This window comes from Sus scrofa, chromosome 8, assembly GCF_000003025.6.
Source record: "Sus scrofa isolate TJ Tabasco breed Duroc chromosome 8, Sscrofa11.1, whole genome shotgun sequence".
NCBI classification, from domain to species: domain Eukaryota; kingdom Metazoa; phylum Chordata; class Mammalia; order Artiodactyla; family Suidae; genus Sus; species Sus scrofa.
Genome location: NC_010450.4, coordinates 16,705,314 through 16,731,603, shown reverse-complemented (window position 1 = coordinate 16,731,603; position 26,290 = coordinate 16,705,314). Strand labels below are relative to the sequence as shown.

At 39.4% G+C, this 26,290-nt stretch overlaps 1 protein-coding gene across 10 annotated transcripts in view; it reads left to right on the top strand.

The window, feature by feature from the left end:
- Positions 1-26,290, top strand: part of ADGRA3 (adhesion G protein-coupled receptor A3) — a 121,550-nt gene that overhangs the window by 56,355 nt on the left and 38,905 nt on the right. For all 10 annotated transcript variants that reach the window (XM_021101068.1, XM_021101067.1, XM_021101065.1 and 7 more), the window contains 5 exons: positions 2,569-2,729; positions 5,136-5,349; positions 9,864-10,028; positions 13,146-13,347; positions 14,675-14,830. In XM_021101068.1, coding sequence (XP_020956727.1) covers positions 2,615-2,729; positions 5,136-5,349; positions 9,864-10,028; positions 13,146-13,347; positions 14,675-14,830 — 852 coding nt within the window. In that variant the 5' untranslated portion in view covers positions 2,569-2,614. The remainder of the gene's footprint in view (positions 1-2,568; positions 2,730-5,135; positions 5,350-9,863; positions 10,029-13,145; positions 13,348-14,674; positions 14,831-26,290) is intronic.

Here is a 26,290-nt window from a genome sequence, read left to right as displayed (position 1 = left end):
GTAGAAAAAAAAATAATGTATTGGGGAAATAAAAATTAACAAAATGAAAAATAAATCAACAACAACAAAAAAACAGGTCCACAATCCATATCTGGGGGGAAAAAAAAAGAGAGTTTGTGGGAAAATCTTACGATTTTTCAAAAAAGAGAACCTCAATTCAAGAGCTTGCATTCACATTGAAAAACATACCATAAACCTTAATAATGCATTTCAGGCTGGGACAGCCATTTTCTCCTTAGAATATTATGTCCCTCTAAATTATATTGAGAGTAAATAAATTGACATTCTTTCTCTTTGTATTTCCAAATTAGATAACATTTTTGTTTAGTTAATTAAGTCCCCAAAATATAAAATGTTTTCCCTGTGAAGAATTTATAGTTGAGGTTGTTATTATGCTTCAGGGATTTCGTTTTTTCCTGTAACCCCTTCCCCAAACTGAATTCAAAACTTACCACTGACGTGTCTAGCCGTGTTTTCATAGAGTGCCTGCTTTCTGAAGTCAATATAAGGTTATATTTACCCAATTCACATAGCTTTAGAATTGGCCATTCCCTCCTTCCCCTCCCCCGACCCCAACACAGTTTTCAGTGAGAGATTGTGTGGGAGTTACTGTAGAAGCTAACTGTATTTTCAGATAAACCTTAACATATTTCAAAGTGTAAGGTATACTGATTCCTATTGGAATTACAGTTACAACTAATGTTTTTCAAATTTTTATTGTGTATAACTTATGGACTTGAATTTCTTTTTTTTGCAGTGAAAAAAGTCTTCTCTGTCAGATGCCTCTGTTTGATATATGATGACTTCTTTCTTCTCCTCCCCCCTCCTCCCCTGTCATTCCCCACGCCTCCTTTTCTAAATTAGTCATTTCAGTCTCATCTGGCAGTTGTCATTCAGATGTACTGATGGGGTAGGCGCTCCCCTGGCCCCTCGCCATCATGGCAGACACACGTATGTTCTTCTAGAGTCACATCAAGCTCTCTCTGTGTTTTTAGTGCCACCACTATTTTTATCCAGAAGGCTGCTTTTTAATGAAAACTTCCCCTTTTGGCATGCTTAGTGAGCCCAAGTCAGCCAGTTCTGTGACCTTTAGGAAATAAAAGAGACGGCAGAAAATAATCTGGTTTTTGAGATCCTGGGTAGCAGGAATGCAGGAAGTATATTCATTCCCCCCCACCCCCCAAAAAGGGCAACCTTGTCAGTGTTTCTAAGCGATAGTGCTGGAAACTGACGAGAAGGTGGTGATGAGGATTTAAAAGTCATCAGGGAGATCCCGTTGTGGCTCAGTGGGTTAAGAACCCCACTAACATCCATGAGGATGTGGGTTTGATCCCTGGCCTTGCCCTGTGGGTTAAGAATCTGGCATTGCTGCAAGCTGCAGCGCAGGTCACAGATGAGCCTTGATCTGGTGTGGCTGTGGCTGTGACGTAGGCTGGCAGCTGCCGATCCTGTTCAACCCCTAACCCAGGAGCTTCTATTGCCTCAGGTGCTGCCCTAAAAAGAAAAATAAAAGTCAAGCATCCTTCTGGTATTGTTTTTTAAATTTACTTTCTCTGTTGTATCCCACTCTCCCATCCCCACCTTTTTTTTTTTTTTTTTTTTTTTTTTAAACTCAGATTAATGAGATGTAGCCGGTGGCACTGCACAGTGAGTTAGAAGCACACTTGGTTCATGTATTTGTACAGAACACATTACATTCTAGTTTGATGGTGTTTATGTTTTGTTCTATGACACAATGTCCTCCAGGTTGACAGGGGACAGTGTCTGCACTTAATTTTTATTAGCTGGATGTAGTGTAACATGTGGCACGTGAACAGTTAGTGTTTCATAAAATAGATATTCAAGAAATGATCTGTATGTGTATATATCTTCTCTGTTTCTTATGTCCAAGTGCCAAATCATTAAACCTCTTGCCTCGTATAAAGATCATTCTCTATTTTCTTTCACAGCAATATGAGGTATTTTTATACTTCTATTCCGATTGAGTCTTTTGTTCCTTAGGTTTGTTAATATCTGTGGTGTCGCATGGTGCCTAGCAGAGGGTCAGAAATAGTTTCTACCCCTGAGGAATTTATACTCTAGTTGGAATATAACCATGTGAAACAGTCATACATTGCTTGACGTTGTCAAAATTAAGTTTGCCGGCATTTAAGCCAAGAACATGTCAGTGGTGCTGGAAAACCTGGGGAAGGGTTCAGGAGCCACAATGAGTACCACAGACTTCATGACGAATAGGCAGAAGTTTGATAGACAGGAAGGATGGGGATTGGATATTGCTGTACCCTAGGTGTCAGGAGTTTGTTGCTTAGCAGAGGGATGCTGGATGACTTTTGTTCACAGACCAACTTTGATGGACACCAGGGTCTGTCCCGGGATCAGTGGGGAAGCGTGTGAGAGTCAGACATGCTGTGTCGTCTTGTTGGAAAGGAGGCCATAACCAGTCGATGGTAGTCTCTGCCCTCGCCTGGTAGCCTGAGCTTGCCACCCAACGCATCAGCCAGCATGTAGAGCAGAAATGCTGTTTAATTCACTCACCATCACCTCTGCATTGTCTTTTGTATGCTGCAGAGAATTTCAGACTGAGTATCTGCTGTGTGACTGTAACATATTGTGGATGCATCGCTGGGTGAAGGAGAGAAACATCACCGTGCGGGACACGCGGTGTGTCTACCCGAAGGCTCTTCAGGCCCAGCCAGTCACGGGTGTGAAGCAGGAGTTGTTGACATGCGGTAAGGGAGAAAGAGACGGAGCGTGTTACCTGCTTTTCGCTTGCTTCCATCTTTTTCCCGACAAACATTAAAATTCTCTTTACGCATGGAAACTTAATTACAACTCTTGATCTTCATGGATTTGATAATATTCAGTTTTTTCTAACAATTAAGTCATTTGGATTAAAAAACATTATTTCTGCAGTTTCCTCTCTAGCACAGTGGGCTAAGGATCTGGTGTTGCCGCAGCCGTGATGTGGGTTGTGGCTGTGGCTTGAATGGGATTCCTGGCCTGGGAACTTGCGTATGCCATGGGTACAGCCAAACAAAAACCAAAAAAAAACCCCAAAACCCAAAAAAAGTAACAAAAATAAAGCATTCTTTCAGCTAATGTCTGTAGTTCTTAGGTTCTGAATAGCTTTGTTTATGAAAACCAGTTTCAATAACTAGCATATATCTTCAGGTTTTCTAACAGCTAGTAAATCAGGAGTTTGTTGAAGGTGAAACCTCCCAATGCAGTCATACTTTTTGTTGGGGTGGTATAAATTCATACAGCCTTTTGGAAGATAGTTTGGTAATACATAGTTAGTGTTCTCAAAACTGATAGTGATTCTGCATGTAGGGGTTCATTCTTAAGAAATCATCAGCTCTGTATGTAAATCTTCAGACTTTATGTATGTCCTAAATTCTTTATATATATATATATCCTAAATTCTCAAAAAAATAGGGATTGGTTTAATTATGATACATGCATTCAATGAAGTAGTATGCAGCTATTGAAAATCATGGTTTTTAAGACAACTGAAGACTTGAGGGAAAATAGCAACTTACATGTTAAATGAGAAGCAAACAAACAAAAAGCAGAAAAAACACACAACCCAAAAACAGTTCTTAAAATGATTGAGGGAGATTCTAGTTTAGTCTTTGTGTTGCAGATAAACAACCTCTTGGTGTTTTCCTTCTATTTTTATTTTCTTTATTGATGTTTCACACATAAAATATGTCTGTTGGAATGTAATTTATTTAAAACTTAAAAGATTGAAGAAAGAAGTAAAGTGTCATCTATCAAATCACTTTGGTGTACGCTTTAGATAATCTTGTAATTTTGTCTATTATGCCTCTGTAAAGCTGGGGAAAAAAGACAAGCTAAAAGAAGAAAAAAGCAAAACCCATGCATGCATTCCTGTCACTCATTGATAGTAGCTAATGTCAAAGATAGCTTGATGTATACATTTTATATACCTTTTTATTGTATTTTTTTCCAAAGATCATACTCTAATGTTATTTTGTATACTTTTAAAACTGAAATGAACTTATTTCCTTATATGAAATAGATGCGAACCAACCCGTTATATAGATGTAGCCATAACAGTTTCCTTATTACTGCATATAATAGGTTGTTAATAATACTTCTCTCCATAAATATTAAAAGGATTAATCTCCTTGTGTACCTCTTTGTGTATTTGCTTTTATTCTTTAGGATAGACTGTTACCTAAAGATAGGATTGTTGTGTTATTAGTCCAATGGACCAAATATTTTAAGGACTTTTAATGAGCCATGGTATCTGTGTACATTTTTGCATATAGAGTTAGAATTTCTCCCTTTTATTTTTCTGACTGGAAGGAAATACCAGCTTTGTAAAAGTGATTATAAGATAAGGATCTTAAAGTTTTTTTTCCCCTTTTCTTTAAATGTTGTAATATTTTCGGCAGTGAATAATAATACTTTTAAAACCAGAAAACAGTGGTTTAATCCAAGGTGATATAGTCTCCACAGTGACTTCTAAAATTGTATAGGGAGTTCCGTCGTGGCTCAGTGGTTAACGAATCCGACTAGGAACCATGAGGTTGCAGGTTTGATCCCTGGCCTTGTTCCGTGGGTTAAGGATCTGGCGTTGCCATGAGCTGTGGTGTAGGTTGCAGACGCGGCTTGGATACCGGATACCGCGTTGCTATGGCTGTGGTGTAGGCCGGCAGCTACAGCTCCGATTCGACTCCTAGTCTGGGAACCCCCATATGCCACGGGTGCGGCCCTAGAAAAGGCAAAAAGCCAAAAAAATAAAAATAAAAAAAAATTGTATAGGTACCAGCATTTACTTATGACCAGTTTCTTTCCCCAGAGCTCAGTATTCTTTTAGTTTGTTCTTGCAATGTTGATTCTGTAATCATTTGATAGGATACCATCAAAAAGGGACCAACTGAATGTCAGAAACGATATGAAATGGTTTTATTTTAAATTTACTTAATTTTGTTTTCACCTTGGACCCAGATAATTCAGTAATGGCTTTGTTGATGCTAAAATCAGAATGCTGGTTGAGGAATTTGTTTTCCCATTAGACTTTTTAAAATTAGGATTTCTATCACTTATAATTCTGGCACGTGAATATAGTGTATTTGCTTCCTGAGTCTTTGTTTCACTGTCTCTAGATCCTCCCCTGGAATTGCCGTCTTTCTATATGACTCCATCCCATCGTCAAGTTGTGTTTGAAGGAGACAGCCTTCCTTTCCAGTGCATGGCTTCATATATTGATCAAGACATGCAAGTGTTATGGTATCAGGATGGGCGCATAGTTGAAACTGATGAATCGCAAGGTATCTTTGTTGAAAAGAACATGATTCACAACTGCTCATTGATTGCAAGGTAAACATTTTCAGATGTGGAGTTGTCTCTGTGGATTTTGTTTGTCATCTCAGAATTGTAGTGTTGAGTTGGAATTTGAATGAATATTTTATCTTCTTGCATTTAAAAAGTGAATACCTGGCATTCCTTTTCCTGATTGTTACTTACCTTATAAAATTAAATAGCTGTCTTTTCCATCCAGTTTTAGAAGAAAAAAGTAAAGGATAAAAGGGAAACACTGTTAAAAAGTTGGAGATTTTCTGTTTAAAGTTTTAGGAGGAAAAGATAAACTTTTAGTGCCAAACTTAATTTCTAGCAAATTCCTGCTACTAAGAAGCTCAGAATTTCACTTTTAGGAATCACCTAATTTTCACTATCTTGTGATTAATGTTACATTAAGATACTTTGTGTGTTTACCCAACTGGTATAAAAGAATATAACACCTGTCTGTCAATCCCACGATTGGTGTGAGCACCAAAATAGTTAATTTGAATGAACTTAAAACACACACACAAAAACAGGATAGAAATATATATGATATTATTACTCACTGTGTTTTATTTTGGTAAAATCTTAATCCGTAGACATTGAAATTTCTCTTTCTTTATCTCTGCCTCTCTTTTTGTCTCTGTGTAGTTCTCCATGCCTTTTTTCTGTCTTTTTCTTTCTTTCCTTCTCACCAAATTATTAAAAATGGAACTCAGCTTGAATATTTAAGAACAGATCTGTAGTTTCTCAACTTTGCTTGGGCACATTAGGGTGATATTACAGCAAACTTACAGAAGCACCATGAAAAAATTACAGAGAAACTAAAAGTTCTCTGAGTTAAGACTTAGGTCTGGGAATTTGGGGGAGTCGAATATTCTGTTTTATAATTTCTCTTATTAGAAGCATATTTTCATTTATGTCTTTTAACACATCTAAGTAGGTATTCCTAAATCTTTGCCGTCTTATTCCAGTATCTGGGTCTGCTTAGGATCATCGTCCTAACTCCTTTTCTCATGAATCTGGTTATAGTTTTCTATTTGAAAAAATGTTGTTTATATGTCCGCTAATGATGGCTTGCATCTTGGGCATTGTGAATGATTTGCTATAGAGGGGAAGTTGGCGAAGGTATGTATAGATCTGGCCAGATCTGGCCCGTGAATGCTTTTTTACAGTTTTAAATGGTTCCATTTCATATGGTCCTGTAACTACCTATATAATACTCTCAATGTTTCTTCTTGGTCAGCAAAGCCTAAAATATTTACTATTTCTGGCCTTCAAAGTAAAAATTCATTGACACTTGAATTTGGATTCTGTTGTATTCTTCTCAAGAGAGCTGATTTTTTGTGTCATTGAGCAGTTTGCTTGGTTAAACTCAAACTCCTAGATCTGGCTTTTCTGTAGTAGGCAGCTGCTGAACTCTGTTTGGTGTTTGCCCTTTCTGCATCTAAGTCAGGGGTCAGTTGGAAAGCAGGGTGGATTTTATATGCAAAAGTTTCAGTTTCTAGCCAGGCTCCTTTCTACTTCTGTCTTCTGATGTTTTCAGCCAGTAAGATAGTGAGTTTCTATTTGATTAGTGCCTGCCCTTGGGTAGAAGCCATTTAAAAAAAATTTCCTGGTTACTCCCTGGGGGCAATCTGTTCTTTTTTTTTATGATTTTTATTTTTTCCATTATAGTTGATGTACAGTGTTCTGTCAATTTCTACTGTACAACAGCAAAGTGACCCAGTCACTTCTTCCTAGTTCAGCTTCTCTTTGGTTTCTGCTTGCATAGATCACTCTCCATGTGTTCAGAGAGTTGACATTTTGTAGTTTGTCTACAGCTTATAATGTTTAATTGCAGTAAGGGTGGTTTGACAGGAGCTACTCTGCTATTACTACAAGCAGAGTTCCTTTATTAGGGGATAAAATTGTTAGGAAAGTTTTTTATATGCACTTTGCACTTAATATATTGAATTCCTATGAGGCGATTCTTTTGTTTTTGTCTTGTGTCTTTTTAGGGCCGCACCCGAGGTATTTGGAGGTTCCCAGGCTAGGAGTCTAGTCAGAGCTACAGCTGCTGGCCTGTGCCACAGCCACAGCAATGCGGGATCCGAGCTGTGTCTTCGACCTACACCACAGATCATGGCAACACCAGATCCTTAACCCACTGAGTGAGGCCGGGGATCGAACCTGCAACCTCATGGTTCCTAGTCAAATTTGTTTCCTTTGCACCACAAGGGGAACTCCCTATGAGAAGGTTCTAATGTTTACATTATTTTTACTGTGGTGATAATTTCAATAGTGTATACCTTTGTCAAAACTTAACCAAGTCATATGCTTTAAGCACTTTATTATTTGAGTGCACAATAATTGACATATAATACAACAGTAAAGCTTTAAAGATATAATAGAACCCTTTTCTGAATAAAAGAGCTTTAGTTTAGACTCTTAAATTTTGCCACTATAAAGTAGACTTACTTTGTAAATTCTATAAGTCGTTTAAATTAATCCAGATTTTTCTAGCATTACAAAAAAAATAATTCTAAGGATAGCAGCTTTGCCTACCTTTTTTTTTTAAATTTTTTTTTTTTTGAGTAGGGTCACTTACTAAAGTGAAAATCTTTGGTATGAAGACTGCAAAATCCTTTATCAACAGAGTTAGCCGGGAATAGTAAAAATGTTGTAGAAGAAGGAAATATGTGGTTATTGGATTGGTTAACTTCGTATACCTTGTGATTTTTTCCATTGGTCTTATGTCATTGATCCTTCATTAGTAAGAACCAGAGGTGGTAGATTTCCTCGAAATTGCAATTGAAGCCACCTCTTTTCTCCCTAAATCTCCTAAATATACTGTGTTAAGGATTCCTGAAATGTTTATTCCAATAGTTGGTTTTAGACATTGAAGATATTGCTAAAAGTTATGTTAAAAAAAAGTTTGTAAAATATATTAGGACCGTTTTTCCCAGAGGGTATGCAGGCCACGGCTGTGAGTTTACAGAAGAGCTGTGGGTTATTTTAAGTGTTTGAGGAAGCATAATAGTGATACTTGACATTTGCCAGTACCACACAAGAGGCCAGCCCCAGGCAGTTAGGGTGTTGGAATTACGTTATGCTGCATCCCTTTTGCTGGTACCATACTTGAGGGTTAATGGGATTTTGACAATGATTGTGGCACAAAGCAAGTACTATGTGAAAACCATTTGGAGCAAGAATTGCGGACATCATAGTCTGGTCTGTATCTAATGTTTGATTAATTTGGAATGCCCAGTAGGCATACACAAACCATTAGGAAGTAGTTGTGTTTATTTTAGAATGAAAAAATTATTATTTTTTTCAATTGGCTACTAAGTTATTAGGACATAGAAACACAGCTTTGGTATTTCGTGTAGTCATTGGAACCACTCTGGGTATTTCTTTTAAGCTAGGGGCACTGTGAAAGTTAGTCAGTGAAGGTACCATGAACTAAGAAAGATTGGGACATCTGCATTAGAGAATGCTTTTTATTGTCCAGAATTTGTGTACACTTCTTCCTAGTTCAGTAGAGTCATTTAAAGTGGAATGTTTGCCAGACTTTCTCGTTATTTAAATTAATGCCAAATTCTTCTGTGTCAAATATATACCTTGAATATATTTATCTCATTGTATTAGTTTGTTTACTAACTTAGTAAATATGATAAACATTTTCTGTGATTCAGAATCACAATGCCTCAAAGTTTTGTTTGAGCCTTTTTTGTTGTATAGCCATTAATGATTTAGGACACTGGAAAAAATGCATATTAACTTCAAGACATAATTTTGTAAGTTAATTAAAATGATACATGATTTATGCCTAATGATTTCTTATTTGTGTCTACATAAAAGCAAAGCATAGTAGATCATGTCTGGGGAATAAAGGTTAATTGAAGGTTCTGACATTTGCTCTTTAATTAATAGGCTTTATATTAGAGAATTATGACTTCATCTTGAAAGTTGAATTTTCAGGCAGCTGTTGAGAAATATAGTCATGTAGTAAGTTGAGGTAGACTTTTAAATGGAAAACTACTTTTGTTAAAGCATTAATTGGTAATTTACTAAAGCTCTTTAGGGATGTTTTGGGTTGTTTCTAGTGTGACGCTTTTCCACAAAATATTTCATCTTAAAAATTAATCACACATTTTATGATATGAATCTCCTTCCTGCTTGAATATTTTCCCTATAATCTGGAAAGGTAGCTCCAACTTGGAAACTTCTCCATTAGTTTTGCTGAAGAAAGTGCCATGATGTTTCTGCCTTGGTGCTTGGTTTCCCCTCCGCTTTGTGGCCTGTTTTCCCTTTCTTGGAGGGAGAAGTCTCCGTGACACTGCCCTTCATTCATTCTTCTGTATTTTAGGTCTCCCTTTACCTGCCTGTCTTGACTTAGCATGGAGGAGCTTAAATGGAAGGGTCGTTTTTATATTCATTTCTACCTAGCAAGTGCTTAGCCCTAAATGTCCCACTCAGATATGTTTGTTCGATGAATGATTGAAGCCCTTGTTGTCTCCCTTCTTGCCTAACCATGTTTTCTCTCTTTAAACTCTCTCTCCATACAGTGCCCTAACCATTTCTAATATTCAGGCCGGATCAACTGGAAATTGGGGCTGTCACGTCCAGACCAAACGTGGGAACAATACAAGGACCGTGGATATCGTAGTATTAGAAAGCTCTGCCCAGTACTGTCCTCCAGAGAGGGTGGTGAACAATAAGGGGGATTTCAGGTCAGTGACCTGCAGAATGCTTGGAAAGGGCTGATTGCCCTACATCTCTCTTCTTCTTTTTTTGTGTGTGTGTGTTTTGTCTCTTTAGGGCTACACCCTTAGCATATGGAGATTCCCAGGCTAGGGGTCCAATCGGAGCTATAGCTGCCGGCCTACGCCACAGCCATAGCAATGCCAGATCCAAGCCACATCTGCGACCTACAGCACAACTCACGGCTACACCAGATCCTCAACCCACTAAGCAAGGCCAGGATTGAACCGGCAACCTCATGGTTCCTAGTCGGATTTATTTCCACTGCATCACGCCGGGAACTCCACATATCTTTATTCTTTAAAGGCATAGACATATGTAATTGGTCTCCTATCTTGTGTAAGAACATTTGAGAAATGTATGCGTATTCACATATATATCCTTGTAGATCGAAGGACTACCCTTATGGAACAAGGATTTCAGAATCATTTATGGAGATAAAAAGTAAAAACAAGTGCCTGAACTTTATCTCAGATCTGTTGATTTATGAGTCTCTGAAGGTAGAGCCAGAAGTATACATTTTTATCAGGTGGTTTTGTTGTAAAAGTTAAAAACCACTACTTTCTGGAAACATCTTGGAAATTCTCCTAAAGTAGTGTGAAATTCGGATAGGCTCATGATGTTTCCTGGTTTTTTTGTGTTTTTTTGGGTGTGATCTTTGGAAGGTTTTGTAGTGCTAGTTCACTTTTAACCATGGACAGTTAAGTAGACATCCTAATTAGTAGAAACACATGTCCAGTTTTCCTTCCTATTTGGTTCTTCTGGCAATTAAGTGAGAGGGATTTTGGGAAATGAAAGCTTTTGGGTGGCCTGAGAGAGAGTTGGAGAGCCATTGTTGTTGGACTCTGTTAAGATAAGCAGAATGAGTTAAATTATCACACTTTTTTTTTTAAAGAAAGTTTAGAGTTTGTAAGCGGTAACAACTTTTACTTAAGACCCTCCTTTCTTGCAAAGTTGCCTTAAGACATTCTCTTTAACTATGATTAAACTAAAATTCTTAGAATCTGTTTAAGATTTTAAGAATGAGTTTATAGATCTAAATGAAGGGAAATATGTAGCTCTTTAAAGCAGCATAAAGATTGTTGAATACACAGTTTACATTGTCTGTGATTGGTCTTGCTGCCTTGTGATTGTAAGCCTGTTTTTTTTTTTTTTTTTTTTTTTTCTTCTTCTTTTTTTGGCTTTATAGGGCCGCTCCCAAGGCATATGGAGATTCCCAGACTAGGGGTCGAATTGGAACTGTAGCTACTGGCCCACGCCACAGCCATAGCAACACCAGCTCCAAGCCACATCTGTGACTACACCACAGCTCTCGGCAGTGTTGCATCCTTGACCCACTGAGCGAGGTCCAGGATTCTAATCAGATTCCTTTCTGCTGAGGCATGATGGGAACTCCTGTAAGCCTGATTTTTAAGGATAAGAAAAACACCCTTTGGTGTTAATCTTTCAATAGCAAAGTAAAAAAGCAATAACGTCTTTAGCTCAACTAGTTCTTCATTGAGTTTTTAAAAATTGTCTTTTGTCCTACTGTGGCCCTTTTAAAACTCTCCTTGACATGAGTATATGGAAATTGTAATTTATTATGGCCAATGGATAAGTCTTTTATGTGGATTAACTGTTAATCTATAATATTTATATCATGTACTTTAAAGTGAAAGATAACATTTGTTATACTTGATATATTTATTAATCATGTTTTCTGCTTATGTGGGGTTTTCTATTTTTATTCACAGTTTTGGAGTGTTTTCCATTTTTAGAAACAGAAGAAGAATCTAATTATTTAACTGAGTAATGAATTATTTATCTTTTGACACTCCTTAAGATATTATACGGTTAAACTTCCACTGCATTAATAAGATTTAGTGTTGCTTGATCTATTTATATGGTTTTTGATATGGTATTATATTTTGGTGTGGCTGATGTTATAATTTAGCAGTTCATGTGTTATGAGTCAGTCTTAACTTTTCTAAAAAATATTCATTATCATTCCCAGTTTTGGAGAAATTGAGCTCTGTATAACAAAGATTTCTCCCAATCCAGTTAGTGCTGACCCATGCCAGCAGGTTGTTGTAGTCACTTGCAGAGTTGACTATACAGTATGTCTGGCCTTCACTCAGATAAATTCTTGGACGTCTTCAAGACTATTCCAAGTGCAGAAATTTGCTAAAAGGACTCACAAGATTCAGCATATAGCTGTAGACACAGCCAAGCTGTAGTGATGGCGTGACCACATCTGGATAATAAAAGAAAAAGGCAGATGGGATCTGGAGAGATCCATGTGTGGGACCCTTGATTATCTCTCCCTTCCACGAGGCTCACACAGAGCCTACTTCTTCAGCCTTGAAAAGGCAGCAACCTCTATGCAGTGTTTCTGCCCAGGGAAGCCCACTGGAGACTCAGCACTCGGAGTTCTGATTGGGAGCTGGTCATGTAGGCATCCTCGTTTGAAAGCTTCAGACGCCCAGGAAGAAAGCAGGTGTTCAGCAAGAACCATAATGCTTGTCTGAACCGTCGAGGTCACTACAGTGAATCCCTCTTACCAGTCAACTGTCATGGGAACATTCTAGGTCCCAGATTCCTAGATGCCACTGAAGGGCCAGCATTGCAAGCGGGCTTTTCTAAGGATAGCAGTCTCAGATCTGCTGTGGTAATGACTCTTTCTGCACATATACTAACTCTACTTCTGTGAATGACAAATTCTATTTATATTGGGCAAGATTCTGACCTTATTTACCTAATGGTTATATTGGCCAACAATATAGTAACAGCAATTAGAAAGAAATGTAAAAACATTCATTGCACCATTTTTTTAAACCTCATTAAGATGCAATATGCCTGTCTGTTCATAATTATAGTTTAGGAAAATATTCTATTATGGTATTAAAACATGCTTGACTGATAGCTTAAAAAATGGTTTAGTCTATTTTAACTTTTTTAAAGAGTAATTTTGGTCTTTATTATCAAAGGAGTTTGTTCTCCTTGATTTTTTTCTGATTCTGAGTGACATGTTCTAATCCTTGACCTTCCTTTGCTGTTGCTTGTATCAGCGTAGGTTTTTTCCTATGCTTTGTGTCTTGTCTCTCTAGATGGCCCAGAACGCTGGCGGGCATCACTGCCTACCTGCAGTGCGCTCGGAACAACCATGGCAGTGGGATCTATCCCGGAAACACACAGGATGAAAGAAAGGCTTGGCGCAGATGTGACAGAGGTGGCTTTTGGGCCGATGATGATTATTCTCGCTGCCAGTATGCAAACGATGTCACCAGAGTTCTTTATATGTTTAATCAGGTAACTAGAAGGTCTTCAGATTGCTGAGGTTGCTACCAAAATGTGGTAGTCCACCAAATAAGATTGTTTTAAATACTAGTAAAGGTTTGGTGTTTATATTCAGCTGATCACGTCTTTGGGATCAGACTTGCTCTTTTCAACCAGTATTCAAGGCCCTCTGGCATCACTTTTTATTTTTAATTAAGTGTAGTTGATTTGCAGTGTTGTGCCAATTTTTGCTACACAGCCAAGTGACGCAGTCACACATATACACACATTCTTTTTCTCTATCACCCCTGTTCTGTTCTATCCCAAGAGATTGGACACAGTTCCCTGTGCTATACAGCAGGACCTCATTCTAAGCATAATAGTTTGCATCCATTAACCCCAAACGCCCAGTCATCCTACTCCCTCTCCCCACCCCCCTGGCAACCGTACCTCTGTTCTCTGTCTGTGAGTCCATTTCTGTTCCATAGATAGGTTCATTTTGTGCCATGTTTTAGATTCCATGTATACGTGACCTCACATGGTATTTGTCTTTCTCTGACCGACTTAGTATGAGAATCTCTAGTTGCATCCTGGCATCACCCTTCCTTTGCAGTCACTGCCTGACTTTATGCCTTTGTTTGAGGACCATCATCATCTGTATCCCCAGGCAGAATCCTAGCCACCCTTCAAGTGTACCTGGGAAGCCACCTCTTGAGTTCCCTTCCCTTTTCACAAGTGATCCCTTGTTGTACTGTTCATAAGCTTTTTCTTATCTCTGCTTCTATGTGTCTTTTTTTAAAAACCATGGCAGATTAGAAGCAGCTGGCAGGTGGTTTCTGTGTTACACATTTTCTTATGCTCTTTTGCTCCTGAGATTCAATTTTTGTAGTGGTTGGTGCCGAGTCGTGTTTAAGTCAGTAAATAAACAAATGTAAAACTTTACCGGCAGCGCATGGGAATATAGATAAGTGCTAAATAAGTGGTTCATCCCCTGTGGGGCAGGAGTTCCAGGGGAGGTATTGATCCCTCCCGGCTGGAATTCTCAGGGAAGGCATTACGAGGCGATTGGAATTGAGTATGTATAGAATTTGGATAGGTAGAGAGAAAGAGATGGTGCAGCCTGTTTCCCTGATGTGTTTTCATGTATTGTTTATTTCATTCTAGGTTTTAAAAAAAATTCCTTCAGGCTAAAATTCCAATAGAATTTCAGTTTTCTTAGTTTTAGAAAAGCATTTTAAAGAAGTCATAGTGAGTAAATAATAGAGTTTGAATTGATTGCCATGTTTTCAGTTACAAAGGTAAAATGTCAAAATTTTGTTCATTATTTCGCTAAGAGTTTCTTTTTGGCTTTTTAACATAGATGCCCCTCAATCTGACCAATGCTGTGGCTACTGCCCGACAATTGTTGGCTTACACTGTGGAAGCTGCCAATTTTTCTGACAAGATGGATGTTATATTTGTGGCTGAAATGATAGAAAAATTTGGAAGATTTACCAAAGAGGAGAAGTCAAAAGAGGTATTTTCTGGTTCAATTGGTAGCATGCAGCATGTCAGCAACTGGCCATGTGACAGGGTTGAATCTGTATTTTATTCTATTTTATTCTGTTCTATTTTTTATATATATATATGTATGTATTATGTATGTATTTTAAAGTCTGGTTGATGTTTGCTGTCTTTGAACTAAATATACCTTTTAATTTCTAAGATTGTGGTGGAGAAACCAAGGCTCCATTTGTTACAGTGACTTTTTGGGAGGAGTAGAGGTGAACTGTCAGTTCTTGGAAAGAAAAGAAGACCCCCTAAGAGCAGAGCCAGCAGCCACCTGCATCCACATTGTGGGCTAGCCTGGCTGCTGAGCTTGGGCTGCCCAGGCGGGATCTCTCTTCTCTGCACCATCATGTCTTTACCCTTCTTAATGAGCGTTTTAGCTACCCCCATCTTGTGTTAAGTTGCCTAATTGATTTTAGAATGTCCTAGAGAAATGAAGGACTATTTTAGGAACTTAAAAAAAGGTCCCAAATGATTGGAATGCACAAGTTATGAAAACTTAGTGACTTTGAAAAGGGGCCACATTAAAACTCTGATATACCTGTCAACATGCTGTCCTTTCCGGGAAAACGTTGACAGCCACAGTTTTCAGAGCGTTTGAGCAGCAGGTAATTGTTCTAAATAAGTTTTTAGATGTGGATCAACGTTCTTTAAGTTTCAATCTAGGCGAGATCTTTATTTACGGTTTCTCTCGTGATGATATCACTTACATAAAAATGAATTTTAGAGGTAGAAGAAACCAAGCCTAGATCATAAACTGAAGCCCAAAGTAAATGAAATGATTTCCCTAAGGTTGTGCAGCTAGGTTAGTGCAGGGCTGAAAAAGAACCCAAGAACCTTGGCTGTTTAATCCAGAAGTTTTCTTCTGTATCACATTTACTTTCTGAAACAGTGTTGCCCTGTTGTGGTATTTCAGAAGGACTCAGTATGCCACTGTGGGGAAAAGACTGACTAAACAAAGTCTAATATACTTTTTCATGTGGGGCATCTAAGATTCATTAATGTGCTAAAATGTCAATAGTACAAGGAGTTCCCATTATGACTTGGGTTAAGAACCTGACTAGTATCTGTGAGGGTGCTAGTTTTGATCCCTGGCCTCACTCGGTGCTTTAAAGAGCTGGCGTTGCAGCAAACTGCAGAGCATGTTGCAGCTGCAGCTTGGATCAGGTATTGTCGTGGCGGTGGTGTAGGTGGCAGCTGCAGCTCCCATTCAACCTTGAGCCTGGGAGCAGCCATATGCCACAAGTGCAGCCCAAAAAAGAAAAAAAAATAGATAAATTTTTAAAAAGGTAAATAACATTCCTTGTTTCCCTAAATCTTTTATCTATGGAACTTTTTTGGAGTATAACATCTGTTCATATCTTGTATTTTGGTGGTAAGTTTCGAAACTGCAGCCCTAGTACCTTAGATACTTTATTCGATATGAGGTAGCTGTTAAAATAAAGGAAATAGTTTTATGTATATAAATGTGATTCAGGTCAGCTGACCACTTGATGGTGATGTAGCATTTCAGTGTTGTCATCTGAACTTCAGACCAGGGTTTCCTCACGAACTGTTCTTCTGCTTGCTTGCCACAGCCGGCTTCCCATGGCATAATTTTCTAGCACTGGAGGAGCCTTATGAATTCTGGCCCTGTGGTAATACTGCCCTCCTTCGTTGATTATGATCACAGATTAGCTGCCCGCATGATTAGAAGTCATTCATGGAAGGTGGACATTTCAGGTCACTAGAATAATTGGAATGACGTTTGGAATGTGGACATTGAAAAGGCTTTTGCCATCATGGGATCCGTGTTTATTCCCATGCTAATGTGAGAGACTTCAGCTCACCGCCGGACTTGGGAAAAGCAATATGGTGCTCTGAGGTGTGTGCAATTCAGTGTGTTTGCACTGTGTGAAATCAGTGGTCTGCCACTTTGGTATATTCGTAGGAAGAAGCGTCTTGAGGACTGGAAGTAGACATGGTTTCGTGAGTTGTTAATCATGGGCCCTCTATTTTTGTTGTTGTTGTTGTTGTTGTGCTATTTCTTGGGCTGCTCCCACGGCATATGGAGGTTCCCAGGCTAGGGGTTGAATCGGAGCTGTAGCCACCGGCCTACGCCAGAGCCACAGCAACACGGGATCCGAGCCGCGTCTGCAACCTACACCACAGCTCACGGCAACGCCGGATCCTTAACCCACTGAGCAAGGGCAGGGACCGAACCCGCAACCTCATGGTTCCTAGTCGGATTCGTTAACCACTTCGCCACGACGGGAACTCCGGGCCCTCTATTTTTAAAATAGGGATGCTCCTTGGCCTGTTTAACTTGCAAAGTTTTCAGTGTGCAAGTGAGAAAATGCAGGTGAAGCTATCTTGCATAATCATTGCAAAGTTCAGATATCCTTTTTACAGGGTAAGGAAATGTAGCATTCTTATGATCTCAGAAGCTAAGAAAGAGGTCCTTAAAAAAAAAGTCGCTAGGCTGCTTTAGTAACTTTTCTAAAAACTTAGTTTCAAGATTGAGATTGCTGTCATATTCACTGGCTGACACAGGAGGTAAATACTTATCTTTGGGAATAATTAAAAGTGACATATTAAGTATAAATAGAATAAACAGGAAAACAGGATTGAACAATTGAGATGTAAGTGTAATATTTATTACTTAGATGCTGTAACAGACATCTGGTTCTTTGGACACTTGAACTCCATGTCATAGCTTTTACTATTTATTATTATGGCAAGAAGTTTTGAGGTTTAAGGGCTTCATTTTAAGTTAATTACCACTGCATAAAATTATGTTAATATATCCTAAAATGCGTATAGCTTAATTGGACAAATAATTAAGTGGATTTGTGTTATGTCTCAAACGTTATTCTGCTATGGATTTTTTTCTAGTTTAGCTAAAACTAAAATAACCTGCGATTGAATCTAGCCCACACCAGGTGGTTCCCTGTTGTCTTAGGGTGGCTGCTGAAAGGTATCAAACTACCAGATCTCAATGATGTGCTTACTAGGGTCTTTTAAAGAGTGGAAGGTGGTCTGTCAGGCAGTGTTGGTTCCATATTTAAAAGAGTGATTTCTCTTACAAAAACAAACATACCCATTTCAGAAGAGGAGAACGTAGAAAGATTAAAGTTGGTTATGTGTTACTCTAATTTTTAAATATGTGACCGAGACATGCACCTTAATGCTAGCTTACTACATTTTTATGTACAGATTTTTAAAAATGTAAAGTTCTTTCATTTATTCATTTTAAAATGTAATTACTTCTATGTTGATGGTTATGTTTCTTTTTTAGAGGGAGAGTTGTGGATCAAGCTATTTTCTTGAGAGGCTTCAGGGAGGGGTTAGAGGGCTGGGAGGAACAATGAGATCCAACATCCTTCTCCCAGCCGGGATCTTCCCAGGTTCAGCATTGTTGAAAAGCGTGTTTCTTCTTCTTTTTTTTTTTTTTTCCCCTTCCTTTTCTGTTTAGCAGCATGTGGAATTTCTTGGGCCAGGGATCTAACCGGTGCCACAGCAGCAGCCCAAGCAGTGACAATGCTGGATCCTTAACCCACTGAGCCACAAGGGAACACCATGTGTTTCTTTTTTATTTTTGGCATTTAAATTTTTTTTTTTTTCTTCCTTGATCTTGCTTGTCAGACTTCCCTGTGTTGTGAAGCTTTTCAAAGACTCAGCTTCTGGCTTTTTGATCCTTCTTAGAACATTCCCAGACCTGAGTGCATCATGATCGCTTGGAAAGTTGGTTCAACACAGATTGGGGAGCCCCACCTCCTGAGCTTCTGAGTCAGACTGTGGGGGATCTGAGAATGTGCATTTCTACTAAATTCCAGGTGATGCTGGGCAAGGTGTCTTTGGCACAGGCTTTGAGAACCACTGTAATATCTTTGTTTTCTGTTCTTATCTGGCTTTGTAAAAAATTCTCTTTGGGTTTAACGTGTTAAGAATTTTTCAGAAACATTTTTAAATTGGAAAATTCCAAAGGCATAGGAGAAGTAATGTCGTTATTAATACTTTTGTTAATTCCCTTCATCAAGCTTGAGCAATTTTCAGTATTTACCAACATGCATATATATTTTTGTCTTCTTTTTAGGGCCGCACCTGTGGCACATGGAAGTTCCCAGGCTAGGGGTCAAATTGGAGCTACAGCCGCAGGCCTACACCACAGCCACAGCAACATGGGATCCAAGCCATCTCTGCGACTTGCAGCAACAAATCCTTCACCCACTGAGTGAGATTTGAATTCCAGGAATTGAAGCCATGTACTAGTTGGGTTCGTTAACCACTGAGCCACGACAGGAACTCCTACCAATCTTGTTTCGTCTGCCCACTTACTTACTTTTTATTTCTGTGCCTCCCTCCTTCTCTTTCTGTGTCTCTGTCTTGCTCTCCATGTCTTTCTGGCTTTCTTTTTTTTTTTTTGCCATTTCTTGGGCCGCTCCCGCGGCATATGGAGGTTCCCAGGCTAGGGGTTGAATCGGAGCTGTAGCTGCCAGCCTACGCCAGAGCCACAGCAACGCGGGATCCGAGCCGCGTCTGCAACCTACACCACAGCTCACGGCAACGCCGGATCGTTTAACCCACTGAGCAAGGGCAGGGATCGAACCCGCAACCTCATGGTTCCTAGTCGGATTCGTTAACCACTGCGCCACGATGGGAACTCCTGGCTTTCTTTTTCAATGCTGGAACTTTTAATAGCAGATTTTAGATGTCCTGTTTTTTTTAGCCATAGTTTTTTTTTTTTTAATTACAAGAAAATTTAAAATACAACCATGGTACTGTTATTATATCACCCAAATGTGCTTGAAGTCCTTAATATCATAAAATACCTAGTCCATGGTCTTTTCTTGATTATGTGTTTTGTCTTTTTTTTTTTTTTTGAATGTGAACCGTGTGCCTGCTTTCCTTATAAAATTCATGCACCTAATTTTGTAGTTGGATGCGTGGGGTTTTCTAAACAGTTATGTCACTAGTAGCAGCTGGTTTGTTTGGTCCTATATAAAATACATCCTTTTCTTAGTTTTTCAGTTTTTTCCTGGTGGTACATTGTTGAGGCCCTCCAGAGCAGGGTTGATTGAGGCTGCTGATAAAGGGATCTTAATGAGGATGGTCTAAGCTGTCATTATGCCTTGGATATGTATGTGCTTCTGCTGAGTGTGGACGGGCAACATCAGGCTAGAGGGGTCACTTTGAAGTTAGTTCTCAGCTTGAGGTTTTTCAGATGACAAATAATGTGAACTCTGCTCTCTGTCCTGTGTGGAGGTTGACTTGTATTGACAAATTGTCAGGGAAGAGGTTTTTTCACCTCCTGTCTCATGCCAAGGTCAGGATAGGCAAGTTTCAAGTTTCCTTGAACTTCCCTTCCTTTCTCGGGAGGCTGATTTAATGCTGATTTGCCTTGGAGATGTCCCCTCTGGGTTATTAGCTATCCATGGTGCTCTTCTCCCGTTAGACCTGGGGTGACGGGGCCTCGGCTCTGCCTGGAGGTCAAAACACAGTCCGTGGTCAGCTGAGTTCAGCCTCAGATTCGTGGTTATTTTGCTTTTGGTTTTTGGTGGAGCTTTATTTTCTGACTGATCAGTGGTGCATTTAAAAGGTAACTTTCTTTCTTTTAGCATATTTTACTTTTATCAGGAAAATTGTCCAAAGTACTTAGTCTTCCATACTTCCAGAAAAGAAGATGCCACATACGTTTTTGTAATCAGAGCAAAACCAAAATCTGTTTCCATTGGGGGAATTGGAGGGACTTTATAAGTTAAGCTTTTCCATTTGTTGTGAAGGTCTGGCTGAGGGTGTCATCCATTATATTTTGCCTCTCTTGAATAGTGTTCCTCACATGTTTTAAGAACTTTTTACAAAAGTGACTTTGTTTACCTGGAGGAAATTTTCTCCTGTTAACAATTGTAAAATTATCTTTATTGCCTTGGCTAGAAACATCAAGAATCAAATCTCCCCCAATCTCAGCAGCTGTGCCATTGATGGGTAATTTTAACTTGACTATGTCTCTGTTTCTTAAGTCTTTTTTTTCCACTCTTCATTAACGTTTTAATTAAAAAAGTTATCTTTTTAATTTTGTTAGGCTAGCTCAAATCCTGTCTGTAAAGAAATAGAGAAGAAATGCAGCATTTACTCCATGCAACATTATTTTCATCTTTTCCTGTCTTCCCACCCATTCCCTATTATCATCCTCTTTACTTCTGTACCACAGTGACAGCGGAGCTTTCGTCTTTGCTAAAGTCCTCAGGACCGTCACAGTTAGAACTCTCACTGGACACTGACGACTTTACAAGCTGCTGAGATGTATGCATTGGGATGCCCATGCCCTCAGGACGCTAAGGCTGGTTAACAATGACATAAATACACTCTTAAAGCTTGACTTGCACAACAGAGCAGCTCCTTCCTTAAAAGTAATCAGGGCAATATAAGTACATACCTTGAGATAGGTATGATCTCAATATTATACTTACCATGTAATTAGGGGAAATCATGAAGACTCATTGAACTTCAGTGATATCAGCTGCTGTTATTTTGGACTACATCAGTTCTGAAATTCCCAATTCCATCTGGCTGTCCTAGACAGCTGCCCACGGTGTTGGCTTGCTGGTACACGTGTCTGTAATTCTTGCTTTTCTGCTTGGTAGAATTGCTGAGGGTGTCTCTCACTGATTTGTGCTTGAGAACATGCATGTGGGGAGGGGCCTCGATCTCCTGGCTTTTCTCAAAAACCGCATGAGTTGCTTAATGAAGATATTTGCCTTTTTTTTTTTTTTTTTTTTTTTAGTATCACTGAGGTTTTATTGACGCGATTTGATTTATTTTTTGTTATTATTTTTTTAATAGTTATTTCCCCAATACAATTTTTTTTTCCTGCTGTACAGCATGGCGACCCAGTTAAAACATGTATACATCCTATTTTCTCACATTATCATGCTCCATCATAAGCGACTAGATTTAGTTCCCAGTGCTACACAGCAGGATCTCATTGCTAATCCACTCCAAAGGCAATAGTTTGCATCTATTAACCCCAAGCTCCCAATCCATCCCACTCCCTCTCCCTTCCCCCTAGGCAACCACAAGTCTATTCTCCAAGTCCATGATTTTCTTTTCTGTGGAAAGGTTCATTTGTGCCATATGTTAGATTCCAGATACATGATATCATGTGGTATTTGTCTTTCTCTTTCTGACTTACTTCACTCAGTATGAGAGTCTCTGGTTTCATTCATGTTGCTGCAAATGGCATTATTTCATTCTTTTTAATGGCTGAGTAGTATTCCATTGTGTGTGGTGTGTGTGTGTGTGTGTGTGTATGTATATATGTATATATGTATATATATATGTATATATGTATATATGTGTATATATATATATACATATATACCACATCTTTCTAATCCAATCATCTGTTGATGGACATTTGGGTTGTTTCCATGTCTTGCTATTGTGAATAGAGCTGCAGTGAACATGTGGGTGCATGCGTCTTTTTTAAGGAAGGTTTTGTCAGGATATATGCCCAAGAGTGGGATTCCTGGGTCATATGGTAGTCTATGTATAGATTTCTAAGGTAGCTCCATACTGTTCCCATAGTGGTTATACCAGCTTCCATTCCCAGCAACAGTGCGGGAGGGTTCCCTTTTCTCCACACCGCCTCCAGCATTTGTTATTTGTGGTCTTATTAATGATGGCCATTCTGACTGGTGTGAAGTGGTGATCAAATTTTTTTTTTAATTTACTACAAATTAAGATATTCCATGTACTTCTCATAGAGTTCTTGGTCTCATTTTCGGAAGGGCAAACTAAGTCTTGGAGAGACCAAGTAATTTGCTGTGGGCATTTAACTTGTAAGGGATGGTTGAAATCTTAACCCGGGAATGTTTCATTCCAAGGCACGTGATTGTTCTATCTGCAGTGTTACATTGTACTCCTGTTATATCACAATTAAATGTCATGGTTTTGTTTAGGTATCATCCTGTGTGTGTTGTGAACTAACATCAGGCGTTCATGAAATTTACAGATGCTTTTGATCTAATTTTGCCCAGGATTCCAAAGATAAATACCAAAACAAACACGAAATATTCTGTCTCTTGGAGTTCCCGTCATGGCACAGTGGTTAACGAATCCAACTAGGAACCAAGAGGTCGCGGGTTCCATCCCTGGCCTTGCTCAGTGGGTTAAGGATCTGGCGTTGCCATGAGCTGTGGTGTAGCTCGCAGACACGGCTTGGATCCCACATTGCTGTGGCTCTGCTGTAGGCTGGTGGCAATAGCTCTGATTAGACCTCTAGCCTGGGAACCTCTATATGCTGCAGGAGCAGCCCTAGTAAAGGCAAAAAGATGAAAAAAAAAATTCTGTTTTTTAAAACAGATGACATTTAATGACTTCATTGTTCTTAGTGTGGCCTTTTCATTTCTTTACCCCTTATCTTGGATAAAGTGCATTCACAGTGTTCATTTGATCCTCATCACTTGAGGTGACAGGTGGAGGAGCAGGTGTATGATTCCTTCTGACCCTTTTGTGGCTGGCGTGCGCTTCAGGGAATGCGGTCAAAGAGAAATACTGTGCTTCCTAATGCTAATTGTGTTATTAAAAAATATTTGTGTGCAGATTTTAGGAATATTTCTTTTTCGGGGGGTGGGGAGGGAGCTGCTCCCATGGCATATGGAAGTTCCCGGGCCAGGGGTCAAATCTAAGCCATAGCTGTGATCTCTGCCACAGCTGCAGCAACATTGGATCCTTAACCCATTGGGCCCAGGGATTGAACCTGTGCCTTTGCAGAGACAATACTGGATCCTTAACTGTGCCACATTGGGAGCTCCCGGGAATACTTCTTTAATCCAGTGTAATTTTTCATGAACTATTATCTTTTTTTGTGTCCTTTTTTGCCACTATGAGGGATTTAGAACTACTTCCATAACCAAGCTACAGAAATGTAGGGCATTTCGTGATTACATGCTCTTGGGAATATTTTGGCAACAAATCCCTTTTCTTAGTTCTTATCCATTTATAGTGAAATAATGAGAAAATAGCTTGTTCTCAGCTAAGGCAATCACTCTCGTTAGCTCTATACCTTCTTAGAGAGATTTCTTTATAATTATTAACACACATTAAATTCCATTACTGGCATTATCTAGTGACCCATAGCTGCAGTTCTTTGATCAAAAAATAAACAGGTTTTCACTAGAGATGATGTATCATTCAGGGCTCATGTTGGATCTTTATACTGTCTGTACATGTAAAATATTTAAAGAAATGATGAAACTTGTAAGTGTGCTAATTCTTAAACATAAATATTAGAGTTGCCTTGGAGGAGAATCGGTATTTTCCTGTATTTTATCTTTAGGTTTTTGCAACCAGTGGTCATTTCTTTTCTGTTAGCCGTAGAGAATGTCTTAACTGTGTAAAAGATCATCTCTTTTGCCTGTTTATTTTTATATACAAATTTGAGATACCAGTAGGTAAGAGACAACAACATAGGCAAGTTATCCCAGCTATTCTGAGTTCCCATTAAGAGGTGGCGGTTATCATTCCCGTTGGTGTATAAATGCTGATTGACAAATTCATGAGTCACTCCCTGTCTTCATAACTCCAGAAATAAGGGTTTCTGTTAAAATGAAATTTACCGTTGTGTAAAGTAGCATAATGTCTTTTCTGTCAAAGGAAATCTTGGTTACTCCATTTTGCTCTGGTTTCAGCTAAAACGCCTTCCTGCAACACCCCCCCCCTTCTCCCAGTAACAATTTGTTTCAAATTAGCCAGTGGAGGGAATGTGCACCCTGACTTGACCAATGGGAAGGGGACAGGTAGTCACCTGCCTTAGGGATAAATAGGGAGGGTCTTTTCTTCTTTGCACTTGCTTTTTGAGCACCCACGCCCTTCTGCAGAAGTAAAGAGCCTTGTTGAGATCTCCGTGTTCATGTGTCTCATTTTCCTACCATGATAATCTGAGCCATCTCCCCAACACCCTTGCATCTATTTTTAGAATATGTTCTAGGATACTGATGTTTTAATGAACTGTGTCAAATGAACAGACTCTGGATTCTACAAAGTTTGACTGTAGGCTCTTCCTGATTCTTGATCAGGCAAGTTCATGTCTCGGGTTTGGGTGAAATGCCTCTTGAGAATATGTGAGTCCATTAAAGTAGGGTGTTGGGATTAAATTCCATTACTGCCTGTCATCTATTGCTCTGCTTATTCATTGCAGATATCACAACCTAGTCACTTTTAAAAATATATATTTGCTTCTTATGTATTTTCTTGGCTAGATATAAACTCCCAAATAGACCTTCCGTGTTTCTTTCACTGCTGTGTCTTTCATTGCTTGGTCCTCAGTAAATATTTATTTAGTCAGTGAGTGAATGGATATTGTGAAGCTATTGGCTTTTATAGAAGGAGTTACACTCACGAATAAGGGTATGAATATAAATAGGACATTGTGCTGTCCCTGCCCCCAAGATGTTTACATTGGAATTAAAATAAGGGCAGAATTGTGACACAGGAAGGTATGGGTGGTAGGATGGCAGTTAACTGTATTTTAATTGGACGAGGCTACGAGGCTTTACAGAGGATGAGGTAGTTTGCTGGATGTGTTGGTCCCGCTTATATGTGAATATTTAGACTTGAAAAATGTACCTCTATTAACACTTCTTCTAGAGCCCTTCATCCTCAAAGAGAGGCTTATTTGGGGATTGGAATGGGGGGGAAAAGAGCAATAAAATAATGAAACTGTGTTTTGAGTATCTGCCATGTGCCAGGCATAGTTTCAGGAACCTTATAGTTGTTAGTGGAACCGCAGCTTCACAACATTCAGAAAAGACTGGGCGCCTGTTACCCTCAATGAACAGATAAAGGAAGGACAGGAGGCCAGCCCTGCCAGCCGTCAGGATGTGCAGCTCTGTTCTGGCCCTGGTCCTTACTGCAGTTTGCTGCCCTCCGTGGCTCCAGGGGTGGGATCTGGTGGATTTCCGCGGGCTCGTCTTCTTCCTGGACTGAACCGCAGGCGGAATGGACTGAACTTCTTCCAAACCCACCTCCGCCCTCGTAATTACACATCCTGTAAAGAGATTGGGGGCAGAACAGGGCTGAAAAGCTCAGCTGGGATCTTCTGGGATGATCAAAAGACAGCTGCTGAAATGGCCTTGGCTTTGGGGCTTTTGATGCTTACTCCTCGGTTAGAGGGCCTGCCAGCCTGTAAATCCTCCTATGCGAGCTCTGGAATGTGTGTGTTCTTCAGCTGTAGCTCTCCCTCTCATGAACATTTTGCTCAGTAGCAACCCCCCTGAACATTTTGCTCAGTAGCAGACCCCTAAGGTGTGTCTCCTTAGCCTGGACTGTGGAATGCACTTCTCTGATAAGGGACATACAAAGTCACCATCACCCCCATCCATCCAGCTGACGTTTCACTGATGTTGCCTGGCAGATGTTTGCATCTGTACGTTTTGTACTCAGCTGA